The following is a 17,760-nucleotide window of genomic DNA, read 5'->3' as shown; positions in this document are numbered from 1 at the left end:
TAGCACTGAGATGATAGTGGTGCCTCTTGCTGGTATCTTCAGTCTAACCCATATTGGAGAATTCTTTTGGGATAATCGTGAACAAGATATAATAGAAGAAGGAAAAAGACTTGGGAGGAATATGTGCAGGTAGTCCTCAACTTAGCACTGGTTATTTAGTGACCATTCAAAGTTATGACTGACCCCAAAAAGGGACAACTCGGCTGCATTTTTGGCCATTTGCAGTGTCCTGTGATCTCATGATTGTGTTTTATGATGGTTTTGCCAAAACCCAGCATTTTCTTCCAATTTTCGGCAAAATCACACCCGTAGCAAACAAAGTGTTCGCACTTATGGCCTCCTCATTCACTTAATGACTGTCACAAAAAATGTTAACATTGGGTTGGTTTTTATGACCATTATGACATTTGACCATAATGGGCAGACTTCAGTCATCAGTCAGCTAGGTGGGATATTGCTGTGCTTGTTGAGAATTTATCAACTAATGAACAATTGTTGATTTCAGTTATTGTTTTTTGTCAAAATCACTTTCCAGTTACTTGTATTGCACTTCAGTTACACTGTAATTTTTGTTCTGCTGGTTTTCTGCATACTTTTCTGTATACTAGTATATTCTCTTTTGCTTTGGTATCACAACTAATGGAATTGGCTGTGCACTGAGCATTTTGTAAAGATTAATATCTCATCTTGTTTGTTGTGGGGGGGAGAAATGCATAACAGCCCTAAATGTATTTAATTAGAAGTAAACTCAGTTGAGATAATTATATTTTGTCCCCAGAAAAATTACTTCAGACTGTGACAAAAATACAATTTGAATACTTTTGAATGATACAAGGGAGAAAAAGGACAAGACAAAAACTCCCAGAATTTTGAATAAATAATCTGTTGTTGGGAAATGGTCATGTTGCTTCTCCTAGAAGAAGTTATTTAACTTTTCTTCTTTAATTGTCTTCTTAGGCTCTTGAGTGGATCCATGATAATGGAGAGTTTTATTTATCCACGCACACTTCCACTGGCTCTAGTATCCAGCATACTCAAGAGCTCTTGAAAGAACATGAAGAATTCCAGATAACTGCAAAGGTAAATGTAATACTGTACACATTTAGGTTCTTTGTCATATCACTGTATCTTGAAAAAGACACCAATTTGGTCCCAATTTGGAAAAAGTGGGTTAAATCCATCTCCCATGCCTTATGGTGATCTTTCAAACCTTACTATTTGTGATAAAAAACTTGGGTTTACTCCTCTTCCAATGTTTGTCACACTATGTTGAATTAAATATGTATAAATGTACAGATACAATTTCAACAACTTTGTAGTCAAAACTCCCTGGTCTTTTAGTAAGCTTAATGATATTACAGTGAATATTATATTGACATTTATGTATATTTCAGGGGAATTTCACTGTCAAGTCCCATCGTCTTTTATATGAATAAATAGGTTAATGAAAAATGTGTTAGGAAAGCTAAAGCCCCTAGAGTATTTTTTGGCCAAATTTACCTTGTGAAGATGATGACTTTAATCTACCATTGAGCCTTTATCCTTACTTATCCTTATATGCTTCTGAGATGAGACTTACTTTGATTTCCTCTTTGGGCCCATTTGTAAAGCAGATGTGTAAAACCTTTGAAATCTTGGTTGAAGCTATGACATCTTAAGTCAGGATTTTTGTTTCCTGCTTTGAAAGTTGTTAAGCATATTTGATAATTGAGAAGTTGTTATTTGGCCCATGAGAAGTTGTTATTATGGTATAATTCAAATCTGAAAATAATGGCGAAGATGTGTTACTGAAGTGCCTAGGCATTGTGTGGTCTACATAGAATAACAGAGTTGGAAGGGACCTTGGAAGTCATCTAGTCCAACTCCCTGCTTCAGCAGGAGACCCTATATCATTTCAGACAAATGGCTGTCCAGTTTCTTCTTGAAAGCCTTCAGTGATGGGGCATCCACAACTTCAGAAGGCAAGCTATTGCACTTGTTTCTCAATCAAAATTTCCTGTTACAAAATATGACATTTGGATTTAAATACGAAAATAATTTAACAGAAATTATTATTTTTAGTTGATTACCCTTAAAGTATGTTTTAAATGGGGTGGACATTAAATCTCTTCTGTTGGTGATGTAAGAAATTTGAAGTTTCTTTAATCCTGTAGATTTTGTCTTGTTCTATGATATAGCTTTTTTTTTTTTATTCAAAAAGTTTTACAAAATTTTTTCCCCCTTTCCCCCCCTCCTCTCCCCTCCCTTCACAACCCCTCCCCGACTTCCCGGAACGGCACAAGGTATAGTTAAAATAAAACAAACATATGCTAAAAATTTTCATCCCAACTTAATTATACCCCTACAATCATCAATTCCTAACTTCCCCAAAACAATCAAAATAATACATCATAATCATTCAAAACAGTCTGATAACTCTTAGTCTGATATCTACGTTGAATATAGTCAATCCATTTTTCCATTCCTTTAAGTATCTTTCTGTATTGTCTTTCAAAAGGCTGATATCTTCGCCATCTCAGCCAAATTGGCAACTTTCAATATCCATTCTTCTATTGTTGGTACTTCTTTTTTCTTCCAATATTGTCCTATTAGTAATCTTGCTGCAGTTATTAGATTTAAAATCAATTTAGTCTCAATTACTGTACAATCCGTAATAATTCCCCACAAGAAAAATTGCAGGAACTTTATCTTCTTTTCAGAACATTTTGTAAAATCCACCAAATTTTTATCCAAAAGGCCTTTATGTCCTTACAAGTCCACCAAATGTGAAAATATGTAGCGTCATCACAATTACATCTCCAACATTTTGCTTGCATATCTGGATACATACACGATAATTTTTTAGGATCTAGATGCCATCCATAAAACATTTTATAAAAATTTTCCTCAGATTCTGTGCTCGTGAATTTAACATTTCTAACCCAAATTTTTCCCAAGTTTCCAATAATATTGGCTCCTGAAAATTTTGTGCCCACTTTATCATACAGTCCTTTACCAAGTCCCTTTCAGAATCTATTTCAAGTAACACATTATACAATCTCTTTATATGCTCCTGAGACTGATTTCTAATTTGCTTTACCAAATTTTCCTCGTTCTGCTCTATACCAATTTTCTGATCTCCCTTCCATCTAGCACGTAGTTGCTCATATTGAAACCAAGTATAATTTTTCCCTTCCTCTCTTAATACTTGCAGAGATTTTAACTGCAAATTACCTCTTTCAGTATACAAAAGATCTTTATATGTAATCATTTCCTGATTCTGTTCTATGTTTATATTTTCTATTGTATGTCTAGGACTTGCCCATATAGGAACCTTATAATTTAGTTTATAAGAGTATTTTTCCAAACACGCAGAAGGGCATTTCTTAGCACATGATTTTTAAAGGCCTTATCCACTTTTTGTCATAAATTAAATATGCATGCCATCCATATAGCAAATCATAACCTTCTATATTCAAAATTCTGTCCTCTGTTAAATTAAACCAATCACTTATTGCAGAGAGAGCAGCTGCTTCATAATATAATTTAAAATTAGGCATTTTTAAACCTCCCCTTTCCCGAGAATCTTGAATTATTTTCATTTTAACCCTAGCTTTTTTACCTTCCCATATAAATTTGTTAATTCCCTTCTGCCATTCCTCAAGATTCTTATCTTTCTTAATTATTGGTATCATCTGAAAGAGGAATAAAAATCTAGGTAAAACATTCATTTTAATAGCAGCAATTCTCCCCAGCAAAGATAATTGCAATTTTTTCCAAACAATCAACTCCTTCTGAACTTTTTGCCATAAAACCTCATAGTTATTCTTATACAATTTCACATTTGACGATGTAATATAAACCCCTAAGTACTTAACCTTCTTTACAATTTCAAATCCTGTTATTTCCTCTAGTTTTTCTTTCTGTTGTCTGGCCATATTTTTTATTATCACTTTTGTCTTTTTCTGATTTACCTTAAACCCTGAAACATTCCCATATTGATCAATTATTTCCAACAAAGATTTACTAGAATTTATAGGGTTTGTTAAAGTAATCACCAAATCATCTGCAAAAGCTCTTAACTTATATTCATACTGTCTAACTCTAATTCCCTCTATCTCCTTTACTTCTCGTATTTTATCCAATAATGGTTCTAGAGTTAAAATAAACAATAATGGTGATAAAGGACATCCCTGTCTTGTTCCTTTCGCAATCTTAAAAGGTTCTGTTAAGCTACCATTGATTATAATCTGTGCTGTTTGCTCTCCATAAATTGCCCTAATTATTCTTAAAAAACCATCTCCAAATTGCATCTTTTCTATTAATTTAAATAAAAAATCCCAATGCAATCGATCAAAAGCTTTCTCTGCATCGAGAAAATAAATGCTGCTGGAATAAAATTTTTCTTTTCTAAGTACTCCAGTAAATTAACAATCTGCCTAACATTATTCCTCATCTGTCTCCCTTTTATAAATCCAGATTGATCATTATGAATTCTTCGCTGCAGAATCAACATTAATCTATTAGCTATTATTTTAACAAAAATCTTATAATCATTATTTAAAAGTGAGATTGGCCTATAATTCCCAGGTTTAGAACAATCCTGTTCCTCTTTTGGTATCAATGAAATAAAAGAGGTTCTCCATGAGGGGGGAATTCCCCCTCCTAGTTGTATCTGATTAAATAATTCCTTAAGTGGACCTAACATCTCATCCTGTAAATTCCTATAATAACTAACTGTGAGCCCATCCGTACCAGGAGTTTTCCCCATTTTTAATTGTTTAATTACCAAAATAATTTCTTCCGAGGTTATATCTATGATATAGCTTTATTTTGGTTTCAGGTTAATATATATGTTAACATAATTTGGGGAAGAAATATTAGATTTAAGGATCTCAGTAGGATGCTGAATTATATTCCTAAAAGATAGGATTTGTCAAAGAGCTTTGGCTTTATCAGGCTTGGGGTGTACCAAAGATTTATCAGGCTTGGGGTGTACCAACATAACTAGAAAGAGAATGAGAGGATATGAGTTTGTTATTTATTTTTAAAAAGTGCTCTAAAAATTAGAAAACACATTACTTTATGATCCAGGTTTGATGACAAGCTCAATGACTGAAATAATTCCCTGTAGATCTTTATACTTATTTAGATCTTTTTTCCCCCATTCCATTGTTGGGAGTTTGGGTTTTGTTTTGTTTTTCTTTTCCAATTACGTTTAGTTCATTTAAACACTATAATTTATTTAAGGTTTTTTAAATTGTATTTTCATCATTTAGTGCAGACTATTTTCTCTTATATTGCACTATTTTAGCAGTTTAGAAAATTGCAAGGTATTGGCCTGCTTGGATCATATTTTCTAATAAAAGAGAAGTTAACCTAGCTTATTATAAGCTTTGGGGTCTTGAAAATATCAGTATTTGTTTAACTCATGCATACCTAAAAGTTTAAAAAATGGAATGCCTAAAAAAATCCTTTTCTTGTGGCTAAAATAAAATACATGTTTGGTTTTAAAACCATGACATTCCAAAAAATATATTTAATTATTGAACAGCAGTACTGAAGTATCAGTAACATGCTTGAGGAATTCTGTAATCCAAGTAGAAATCATCTGCCTTTTCTACTATTTTATGAAGCTGCTGGTAGAATCTTATATTTTATACTTATAGAAGTAAATGAAAATTACTTTTCATTGATTAGTATTAAATTACTATTATGAGAATAATAGATTATGTTCACTTAATGATTTTGAGAAAGTATATGCTGGTGAATAGGCTTAAATTATGGAAAGTTCTGGATAAATTTAGTTTTGAATGATGGCTGCTCAGTGGCAGGCAGAGTAAAGCATAAGCGAGCATTAAAGAATGCTCAGCTAATATATAACACCAAAGTTTCCTCAAGTCAAAATATCTGATGTCCACTTGGTTGTATAATGTAGGTTTGTTGTGATATTTGATGGTGATTGGTTAAAATTGTGAACACCAGTACGGAATACCGGTATGTATTTTCATATGTGAATAATGCCTATGGCAACCTGGATGATTTGCAGGAAATTTTAGATACAAGAAGGATAATGGATCTGATTGATGTATTAGAGACCAGAGTTATTGTGATTGATGGAGAAAATAGATGGAGACATTTTAAGATGAACAGATGTTAGCAGAAAGATGGTGGGTAGTATATACAGTATGTCGTAAAGAATAAATATTTTTTAAAAGGTCACTATTTATGAAATATGAATATGTCAAGAAAAAAACATAAAAGTAAGTTGAATGCAGTAGTGGTGATATCCTTAACTATGTGCTAAAATAAGAAAAAAAAGGGTCCAAAACATGGGCATTAATTGCATATTGATTAAATGTCCACATTGAATAAATGAGATGATTTATGAAGTGAGGAATGGGTCTAGAAGAAAACAAAGAGTGAGAAAGTTTGAATTAACTGGAACAGATGAGATCTTGAAAAAGAGAAAGAACAGTTTAAAGAATAAAAGACAGTATATAAATTATGGTTCGTTGCACAGTCAGCTAGATGTTGAGCTGGATTTGGCAATTTTGTCCGCCTAGTGAGTTCTTACTGAGAATCTTGGATGGTGAGATGTGGATCTCGGATGGTGTTACAGATACTGTCACAGGATGAAAGCCAACCAAGTAAAGCTGACTTTCGCAATTGACTGGTAGTGAATTTGCCAATGCCAATAGTGTTCAAGTGGCATTTCAGTTATTTTGAGATTACACCCAAGGCACCTATTATTATTGGAACTATCTTTGCTTTCTTTTGCCACAGTCATTCTATTTCTATTTGCAAGTCTTTTAACTTTGTTATCTATTAATATTAATTAAATCTGTATGTCACTAGACTGATGACTCTTGGAGTCTCATAACAATCAAACAAAGAAATTACCAAAAAAATCAGTAAAAATAAAGATAAAAGATGGCAAATGTGTTGAAAAAAGGGGTCTCACTGTCCTTCGTCAAATGCCTGGGTAAAGAGCCAGATCTTCACAGTCTTCATGGCTTTTCTAAATAACAGCAGAGTTGGAACTACCCAAATCTCAGGAGAAACCATGTTCCAGAGAGTAGAGAAGGCATGCTTCCAGGGTCCAGAACCCAAAATGGTAGAAGCAGGAATGATTGGTAAAGACAGAAAAGCATGGATATACACAGAGAATGTTGGTGTTGTAAAACTAGTGTTAGCTATGCTTCCTTTTCTTTTTTTATCTCATGCCTTTCATTTCTTCTATTTATTGCTTTTTACTGTTTTTCTGCATCTGCAGAACAGAGGAGTCCCACGCTGTTAAGCCAGGCAGTATCAAACTCAATTTCATTGAGGGCCACATTAGGGTTGTGTTTGACCTTGGGGTGTGTGTGTGAGACCAGGGAGCATGGCCAGCTCAATATCACTCATGTCAGGAGCACCTGTGGTAGCCGAGTGCTAAGGCAGGACTTCCCTCAGACCCTCCCTTTCATTATAACCTTCCTTCCTTCCTTCCTTCCTTCCTTCCTTCCTTCCTTCCTTCCTTCCTTCCTTCCTTCCTTCCTTCCTTCCTTCCTTCCTTCCTTCTTCCTGTCTTTCCTTCTTTTTCTTTGCCTTTCCTTTTCTCCTTTCCTGTTCCTTCTTGGATGCTCAGATGCAAAGGGGGAAACATTTCTCCTTTTGTTTTGTTTTGCTTTTAGTTTGTTTTGCTAGCCCTCTGCCAGCAAAAATGGAGCCTGGGGGGCAGCGTGTGGCCCCCTGGGCCCCATTTTTGGCCGTGACAGCCTCTTGCAGCCCTCTGCCAGTGAAAACGGAGCTGGGGAGGGGTTTTTTTTTTGCTGGCAGAGGGCTGAAAACGGAGCCTGGAAGGGCGGTACGTGGGCCTTGAGTTTGACACCTCCAATTCCCCTCCTCTAAGCACTCAGAGCACTTCTATAATAAAATGAAATAAATGTGAAAGACCCCTGCCATCCTATAAGTAGATCAGACTTTTTTCAGCCTAATACTAATCAGACTTCTTTTCTGCTAGCATTCATCTGGTCATCAATCCCCTTTAGAGTGATACATCGCAACAGAATCTGTGACACAATCTTTTTACACCCATACTGTAGGGGAAAATAGGACTGTTAATGTTACATTACTCTTTGCGTACCATATACTTATTATCAAACTCTCTGCTACTATAAAGACTGAAACTTCTTGAGTTCTTTATCAATAACATGTGGTATTATAAATTGGGTTTTTAGCATGATGAGGCATATTTCCCCAAACTTGTGTTTTCTGGATGGTTAAGTAATTCCCAGACACAGTAGTAGTGCCAATGCATGAGGCTATCCTAAATTCATTCTGTCTTCAGGTCCTTACTTTGCAGAACCCTAAAAGCTAGAAATGTAAAAAATGTTAAAATGATCCTGATAATTCTGTTCAAGTACCAAAAAGCTGTTAGCATGGAAACAGAATATTATCTTCTATTTATAGCGTGAAAAAGCTGTTATTCATTAGAGGCACTGAATGTCCACTCTTCTTACCGCCTTCCCATCTTTCATGTATCCTATAGCAAACCAAAGAGCGGGTGAAGTTGTTGATACAGCTAGCTGATGGCTTTTGTGAAAAGGGGCATGCCCATGCCGCAGAGATTAAAAAATGTGTCACAGCAGTGGACAAGAGATACAGAGACTTCTCTCTGCGTATGGAAAAATACAGGACCTCTTTAGAGAAAGCTCTAGGAATTTCTTCAGATTCCAATAAATCGGTGAGTGTTGAATTTTTATTTTTATTTTTGCTTGAAGTAATGTGGAATGGCTTAATATGGCTTCTAGAGCTTCTATCTAGTTTAAACCCTTTTTTTGTGTTTGTTTCTCCTTCTCTTCGCTGATTTTGATGTCGTCTTCCCTTCCTTAATTTAGAGTAAAAGCTTGCAACTGGATATAATCCCAGCCAGTCTTCCTGGGTCAGAGGTGAAGCTGAGAGATGCTGCTCATGAACTTAATGAGGAAAAGAGGAAGTCTGCCCGCAGGAAAGAGTAAATCATTTGTCTCCTCCTAGCATAATTCATGTTTATCCATGTTTTGGACTTGTGTGCTATTTTTAATCTATTTAGTTAGGTTGTTGTGCATTCATAGCCCCAGCTAACATATCATTAATATGTCACCAAAACGTTCTTTTTTACATTTAAGTAAATTATGTACATTAAACAATCAAGGGGGAAAGTAATACGTCTAGTCTTAGTCCATGTCGAAGTATACAATATGCCATGTTTTCCTCCTCCCACCCCCCCGGCTGCCTTTTCCATTTGTCCCTTTCCACTTCTCAGCAATGACCCTATATGTTAAAAAGTAAATTAGAATGTGGATTTTAAGTTGTGCATTGCTATTTGATAAGACTGAGGCAAAGCATTTAAAATAGGCTGATCTCTTGAATATCCAAAAAACAATCTAGAATATTTTTTTCTAAGATTCAACAACAAATAAGAATGAGCAAATGTACTCTTCCTTTAATGACCATCTGTCATTGTATTCAGTATTTTTATTGCTTCCTTTAACCAATACTTAAAGCATAGATTAAATTAGAGGACAGAATGCTTCCAAGATGAGACTTAATATTTACTTATGCAAAAGCAATGTTAAATCATTTTATTACCATTTTTACTGACCTTAATAGTCCACATTTTTTTCTAGTTGCAATTCTCATCCACTCTGTGCTCCTGAGCTCATCAACATATTTTACTATGTAAAATCCTTGCCATGTATCTAATTTCTGTTCAGAATGATACATGATGAAACAAATAATCTAAAGTTGTCTCTCTCTTGTGTGTATGGAAAGGTTCATCATGGCAGAGCTTATCCAGACAGAGAAGGCTTATGTAAGAGATCTCCGGGAATGTATGGACGTAAGTTCTTGTTTCCAAGCTAAATGTGGGTTCTCAAATAGATTTTTTTTCACTGTCATATTGTATGATCTGTAACCATAGAGCTAATCTGTGCAGTAGTGTATCAGAAGGAGGCGTGTTTGTCAATTAAATCAAGAATTGCCAGTGCTGGCTTGATCAGCTTCTTGTTTTGCTCTTTAAACATTCCTATGTTGATTGAACAGAGACAATAGCATATCTGTTCATTTTCAGGCACAATGAACTAGTTGCTCCTTTTGTTAAGCTTTTACTGTTTTGTTGAAGGGATAATGTTCTATTATTGCTTCCACTGTTACATTGCACATTCGAGAACTGGCTTATTCTCTCTGAACAGAAACTCCTCTCTTCTGTATTTCAGGGTCTGGTTTTAAACTATTAGTTTTTCATTGACATGTTGCACTAGTTAGGATCTCATTATTATAATACCAAATGTATTATACAAATCTAAAATAGACATTTTATAAAGTCCAGTATGATTTTGCATATGTTAGATTGAAATGGTTGGTTATACCTAGATAATTGTTAAACCAACTTCGCTTTCTCGCCTTTTTTTTGGTTTCTTTTTTCTTTTTTACCAGACATATCTCTGGGAAATGACAAGTGGTGTTGAAGAGATCCCACCTGGTATTGTCAACAAAGAGCACATCATTTTTGGAAACATGCAGGAGATCTATGAATTCCATAACAAGTGAGTGAAGAGAGTCACCCATGACCCTGCTTTTAGAAAAAAAAGAGTGATTTAATGTCTTCTGATATATTAAATGAATATATGGTTTTGTTTTGCTAGTGCAGATTGAAGGTTCAATGAGTGGAGCTTGACAATTTTCAGATTAGCATTGTTTTATTCTGGTTTTCTATTTAAGTAGATCTGAAAATGGACTTGCTTTATTCTGGTCTGGAAATTTCATGTAAATAGGTTGGTCTAGGTTGTTCAACCACCCAGACAATAAGTTGTTTTGGTTTTGCTGCATAATACATAAAACTGATACATAGAACACATCAGCTTTTATCTGTGAGATGACTGATAATGCTAAATAGGATCTTAGAATAGCATTAAAGCCTTAATTCAGACTTACTAGATCACATAGTCTGAATTCAGAATTTATTTGAAGCTCCAGACTCACTAGATGCACATTAAAATTATTCTGTCATGTTTCCCACACTAAATCTCCTCTCCTTGGTAAGGATCCCTAATTTGATATATCCTTTTTCTCTGTTAATGTTTTGTGGAATCTAAACTTTTCTATGAATAAGTAACAGATGAAAAATCTATTATAACCAGCCTGCAAGCATACCTGCAAAACACAAGAGCCTTATTTAATACATAATTGTGTCTGCATAGAGTGCAAGATGGGGAAAAGCAATTGTCTTACCCTCTGAAAACCCCAACTGTTATAATTCTGGACTCCACACACAGTCATCTCCTTTGAATTTGTCTTACTAGACCATGTGAACATTAGGTAGTTCAAAATTTCCTTATGTGAAAAATGTCTACGCTACATATATTGCCCAATGGTTATGGTTAGAATCATGGCTACATCAGTTCTCAATATGTAATGAAGGGAACTTTACTTTTTATATTGTACCTATTGTATGGAAAAGACGTTTAGGCATAAAAGAAATCAGTGAGTGTCCAACTTCATCTTAAGTCATTAGAACTTGCTAAAAACTGAAGACTTCGGGGAAGAAAGGGTAGACTGATTTTGTGGAGCTGCTAATTGTTGCAGAATAAAGACCCAGCAAGTGGACCAGTTTTCGTAATTCCTTTCCAGACAAAAGAGAGAATTGAGATCACCCACAAGTGCTCCAGGCAGTTGTTCCTTGCAAGGAGATCCCAAGACAGCAGTTTACAGTAGTTTTAGAGCTCTGGGAGATGAGGGCCAATAACCATCTTGCCCAAACTGTCTTTGAAAGGACTGTGGGTTTGCATACTTTCTTTTCTAATCACTTTTGGAAATTGCTTGTTCCATCTATCGGAAATCTTTCGACCTACACGTTTTACAACACTGGATGTGATGGAATGTAGTAGGCTGAATTCCAGGGAAAGAGGGGATGATGCCAGAGGAATAAGCAATAATTCAGTCCAGATATTTTGTGTGAGAGAAAGGATGAAAATAGTCCTTCCCTAAAGTTTCTCAGAGTATATCAATATATATAAAAGCAAAAACCACTCATGCATTAATCATGAAATCTCCAGAACTGTAAAGCCTTCAAACTTGAAATTTGCCACGTATGTTCCTCTTGGCTTCTAGGTGCTCACTAAGAAAAGATTTTTCAAAATGACCATTAGAGCATTAGTATTTCCTATATTATTATAACACTCTCTGATGCTAATTAGTTAGATGTTCTACTCCCCCTCACAACTTGAAAATAACTCTGGAGAGAATGGGATAGCATAGGACAGGCTTCTGTGGGAAAAGCCTCATGGAGAGAAGGGGCTAGAAAGCCTGAGAGAGAGAAGGGGATAGGATAGGAGACATTTCTGTGGGGCAAGGCTGAGGGAGAGGTGGGGAGAGGAGAGGCTTCTGTGGGCCAGCCTGAGGGAGAGAAGGGGAGAGGAGAGGATCTATGGGGCCAGCCTGAGGGAGAAAAGGGGAGAGGAGAGGATCTATGGGGCCAGCCTGAGGGAGAAAAGGGGAGAGGAGAGGGTATATGGGGTCAGCCTGACGGAGAGAAGGGGAGAGGAGAGGACAGGAGAAGCTTCTGTGGGGCCAGCCTGAGGGAGAGAAGGGGAGAGGAGAGGATCTATGGGGCCAGCCTGAGGGAGAGAAGGGGAGAGGAGAGGATCTATTGGGCCAGCCTGAAGAAAAAAAGAGGGGGTAGGATAAGAGAGGCTTCGGTGGAGCCAGCCTGAGGGAGAGGAGAGGAGAGGCTGTTTGTGGGGCCAACCTAGGGGAGAGGAGGGGACAGGAGAGGCTTCTGTGGGGCCAGCCTGAGGGAGAGGAGAGGAGAGGAGAGGCTTCTGTGGCGCTAGCCTGAGGGAGAGGAGAGGCTTCTGTGGCGCTAGCCTGAGGGAGAGAAGGGGAGAGGAGTGGCCGATCGTAACTACTCATTAATTTTCAAACTCTTAAGTGTTGATTTATCAAGCCCAATCACGTAGTTTTGTAGCGGAGCACGGGTATTCAGCTAGTGGTAGATATAGATAGTAGAGTACTTAGCCTGGCAAGATTCTGTATGTAAGTGTGGAAACAATAAAGTCAGCTTGGAAGAATCATCATGTGTTATTCTTGGTTTGGGGTCTGCCTGACATGGATGAGTTTTCTTCAATCCTTAAGGAAAGAAGTTTTAAATACAAATATAAGGAATTAAAAAAAAACTCTGGAATAAACAGCAAAAGGGTGATATAAAACTTTGATTTTAAAAAGATACCAATGGACTAGGTACAAATAAATTTGAAATAAAATTTTGGAATTAAGTATAAAGAATCCTTCCCATGGGAAAATGCTTTTGTTTTGAATTCTGTTAATTTTTTTTTTAATCGAATACTAGAGGGAACTAAAAAGAACTAAAATTACATTCAAAGGAGAAGAGCAGTCAAATTCAGTTTATAAACATAGAATGAAATAAAATATTTTGACATTAGTCATATTGAAAATTACTTTTAAACAAGGGACCCAAAAATTAATTTTGAGAAGTCCTATTTCTATAGTAGATTGTGTTTAAAAATATTATAGAAGAAGAACAAGTTTTACCTGACATGACTGAGATTTGAAAGTGGATTTAAAAATGACATGGAAAAAGATATTACACTGGAGATACAAAAGAAACTGTCTGATCTCTTAATAATTAAAAGGGATATACAAATAACAAACCAAGAGAGTGGTAATTTTCCTATGTGGGTTTTACAAGAGGCTTATAAAACTTTGAAGAATTTTGTGAGAAGGGACAAAGTAAACGTAAAAATAAATCAAGTTCTGGGACATTATTTGCAAGATCTAGAGTTAAGATTGTTTGAAATAAAAGGAATTAATATAAAGTTGGTTTATTTGATCAAGATTAAAGTAGATATGTTGTTATATCTTGTTAACTCTTAATGGATTTTTGCTGACACTCAATAAAATGGCAAGGTTTTATGGACTTGTTTGTAGATAAGAGATGAAATATGAGAACAAGAGATCATATGTTGTATTTTAGGAGAACTGATAAATTACTAAAGTTGGTTATACTTATCGTGATAAATGAGGAAGCCACTTCTTCGTGTGTCTATAGTATATTCCTATTTTTTTCTTTCTTTTCTATTTTTTCTGCTTTTTTCTTTTCTGCCTCTTATTTTTCTTATTTTATTTTTTATTGTTGTAAATTGTAATCTTTAATAAAATTGTTATAATAATAAAAGAACTTGTTAATTGTGCATAAACTGATAGTAGAGATTGATTTTATAAAGCTTGGAAATGCAAGCATTCTCTTCCTGTAATAGGTTTGTTTGTTTGTTTGCTTGCTTGCTTCTGTGGTCAATTTTAGATCATTTAAGTTGCAATGAAGTCAGTAAATTAGTGCTAATTTTCCTATTAGTTATTTCAGTGTGTATGCTTTGTTTAATGCATAGGGGACTATGAGCTAGTTCTAACTCATCACAGCTAAAAGGCACCACATTTTGTAAGCCTGGCATGATTACAATGTACCATAACCTGACATACCATAGCTGTAGCTATAGCTAGATCATTGTTTTACTGGAACTATAAAGTGTAGTTTAGTTCTAAGGCTAGATTGACTGGATAATTCTGCACAAGTATTGCATATAGCAATATGTTATAGCCACTATGGATAGTATAATTACAATGTAGAAAGGGAAGAGGAATATGTTAATGGTTTTATTCAATCATTTCTTTAAACAGTATATTCCTGAAAGAGCTGGAGAAATATGAGCAGCTACCTGAAGATGTTGGTCATTGCTTTGTTACGTGGGTAAGATGTTGGTCATTGCTTTGTTACCTTTACTAAATGATCAATTGTATTTTGAGTTGTGATCATTCACACCTGAAAAATAAAACTATGGCCTAATAAAAGAGATTTACAGTGTGAGATAGTAAATACAGATAGTTCTCAACTTGAAATCACAATTGAGCCCAAAATTTCTGTTGCTAAATGAAACATTATTTAAGTGAATTTTGCCCCATTTTATGACCTTTCTTACCATAGTTGTTAAGCGAATCAGTGCAATTGTTAAGTTAGTAATAAGGCTGTTAAATGAATCTGGCTTCCCCATTGATTTTGCTTATCAGAAGATCACAAAAGGTGATCAAATGACCCCCGGACACTGCAACTGTCATAAATATGAGTTTTGATCACATGGCTTCGGTGTGAGGTACCAGCTGTACGCTGATGACACCCAGCTGTACTTCTCCACACCGGGCCACCCCAATGAAGCTATCGAAGTGCTGTCCCGGTGTTTGGAAGCCGTACGGGTCTGGATGGGGAGAAACAGGCTCAAGCTCAATCCTTCCAAGACAGAGTGGCTGTGGATGCCGGCATCCCGGTACAGTCAGCTGAGTCCTCGGCTGACTGTTGGGGGCGAGTCACTGGCCCCGATGGAGAGGGTGCGCAATCTGGGCGTTCTCCTGGATGAACGGCTGTCTTTTGAAGATCATTTGATGGCCGTCTCCAGGAGAGCTTTCCACCAGGTTCGCCTGGTGCGCCAGTTGCGCCCCTTTCTAGACCGGGATGCCTTATGCACGGTCACTCACGCCCTCGTGACGTCTCGCCTGGATTATTGCAATGCTCTCTACATAGGGCTCCCCTTGAGGGGCATCCGGAGGCTCCAGTTAGTTCAGAATGCAGCTGCGCGGGTGATAGAGGGAGCCCTCGTGGCTCCCGTGTTACACCTATCCTGCGAGACTGCACTGGCTACCTGTGGCCTTCCGGTGCGCTTCAAGGTGCTGGTGACAATCTTTAAAGCGCCCATGGCATAGGGCCGGGCTATTTACGGACCGCCTACTGCTACCAAATACCTCTCACCGACCAGGCGCCTCACAGAGAGGGACTCCTCAGGGTGCCGTCAGCCAGGCAGTGCTGCCTGGCGACACCCAGGGAAGGGCCTTCTGTGGGGCTCCCACCCTCTGGAACGAACTCCCTCCAGGACTTCGCCAACTTCCGGACCTCCGATCCTTTCGTCGCGAGCTTAAAACACACTTATTTATCTGCGCGGGACTGGATTAGATTTTAAAGTTATGGGTTTTAAGGGGTTTTTATTATTTATACTATTTTAAATTTCGGGCAATAGAATAAGTTTTTTAATTGTTTTTTAATCTGTATTTATATGTATTTTAACTGCCTGTGAACCGCCCTGAGTCCTTAGGGAGATAGGGCGGTATATAAATTTGAAAAATAAATAAAAAATAAATAAATGACCATGGGGATGTTGCAATGGTCGTGAGTGTGAAAAACAGTCATAAATCAGTTTTTTCACTGCTGTTGTAACTTTGAACAGTCACTAAATGAACTGTTATAAATCGAGGACTCCCTGTACAATAGGGATCTTCAGCTCAGAAAAGAGATCTCCACTCTAACTGGTGAATATAGAAAAGTATCTTTTGAGTTACGGGATGTGAATAGGCATCCTGTTAGTTTCATGTAATATTAAGCAGCTGTACTTCAAGCTGTGAATATTAACATGAATTTAAAGCATCTCATGACTAATCTTTAAAATGTATTGTTGCAAAAGAGGTTTAATAGGCAAGCTATTTCTTAGAGATCTCTTATGATTCAGGATATACAGTATCTGAACACATGCATCTTGGGAGGCAAGATGAATCAGTTTACAACCTGACTAATATATAACATTTATTTCCTTTTGTAATAGTTATCCTTCTTGCATGCCAGCTTCTTTATCCAACAGATTTAAATTCAAATAATTCTTAAATAGCCAAGTTTCCACCAGATGGAGCTTTTTACAAATCATTTCAATCTTTTTTTTTTCTTTGCAGGCAGACAAGTTCCAAATGTATGTGACTTACTGCAAAAACAAACCAGACTCAACTCAACTAATTTTAGAGCATGCAGGAGCATATTTTGATGTAAGTACAGGATTATAGTGCTGCATTTACACCAGTTGAGCTCTGAAAGTATATTTATGGGCATGGCACACATATTTGCACGTACATATATGCAAATACACATAGTGAGAATTCAGTATTGACTTTGAAAGGATATGGGTGAAAGTTTGACATGAACCCTATTCAAAGAATATCCCCCGGATCTTTTAAATCACAGTGAACAAAGCTTACTCTTGGCAGGATTTAGTTTCATTTTAGTTCTTAACGCTCACTATGCTAAAACTGGAACATTATACTATTCGTGACATCATAATGACATCATAATGACCTGATTTTTATTCTAATTACCTCAGGTCAGCTTGACTGTCACAAATGTGAAGAACATTTGTTTATGTTCTTCATTTGACTGTTCCTATTAAAAGATAGGTTGATATTGATATGGTCCAGGGAAAATTCAGTTCTGAAAGCCTGCTTCCAGGATTTTTTTCTTTTTTCAAAAAAAGAAAAGGTACAGTGAAAGATGTAAGGTAAGACTGCCAACTATCAGTTACTGACGCAAAATGAAACCGATTATGTAATACATTATGTTTTGTAAATCTTTAAATAGTAATGGAGGGGGAGAAGGTTATAACTGTAATTCCTTTTATTGGATTTGGAAGGCTTGTTTTAAGAAAGAAATTATCTTTAAATCAATAAGCAGTTCTTATATTGGCATACATCTTTCTTAGTCCACTTAATTTTATGCCTACCTTTATTAAAGACACATCCAGAACCCCTCTGAATAAAATATTTCTCTTACAATATCCTAAGATGCTATTTATGAAATTCAGAATGAAGTCTGAACAATCAAAATATTTTGATATATCAGAGTATTCAACAATTGTAAAATAATATATTTGCTCCTTC

The 17,760-nt window shown here is 36.2% G+C and overlaps 1 protein-coding gene across 1 annotated transcript in view; it reads left to right on the top strand.

Moving 5' to 3' along the window:
• TRIO (trio Rho guanine nucleotide exchange factor) overlaps nucleotides 1–17,760 on the top strand; it is a 319,986-nt gene that overhangs the window by 190,089 nt on the left and 112,137 nt on the right. Inside the window, exons 21-27 of the mRNA XM_058178800.1 lie at nucleotides 958–1,080; nucleotides 8,513–8,707; nucleotides 8,862–8,977; nucleotides 9,778–9,844; nucleotides 10,441–10,550; nucleotides 14,698–14,767; nucleotides 16,786–16,875. Of these exons, the coding sequence (XP_058034783.1) occupies nucleotides 958–1,080; nucleotides 8,513–8,707; nucleotides 8,862–8,977; nucleotides 9,778–9,844; nucleotides 10,441–10,550; nucleotides 14,698–14,767; nucleotides 16,786–16,875 (771 nt within the window). The remainder of the gene's footprint in view (nucleotides 1–957; nucleotides 1,081–8,512; nucleotides 8,708–8,861; nucleotides 8,978–9,777; nucleotides 9,845–10,440; nucleotides 10,551–14,697; nucleotides 14,768–16,785; nucleotides 16,876–17,760) is intronic.

This window comes from Ahaetulla prasina, chromosome 3 (genome assembly GCF_028640845.1).
Source record: "Ahaetulla prasina isolate Xishuangbanna chromosome 3, ASM2864084v1, whole genome shotgun sequence".
Classification (NCBI taxonomy): domain Eukaryota; kingdom Metazoa; phylum Chordata; class Lepidosauria; order Squamata; family Colubridae; genus Ahaetulla; species Ahaetulla prasina.
Note: the sequence above shows the minus strand (reverse complement) of the source record. Positions and strands in the feature narration are given on the sequence as shown.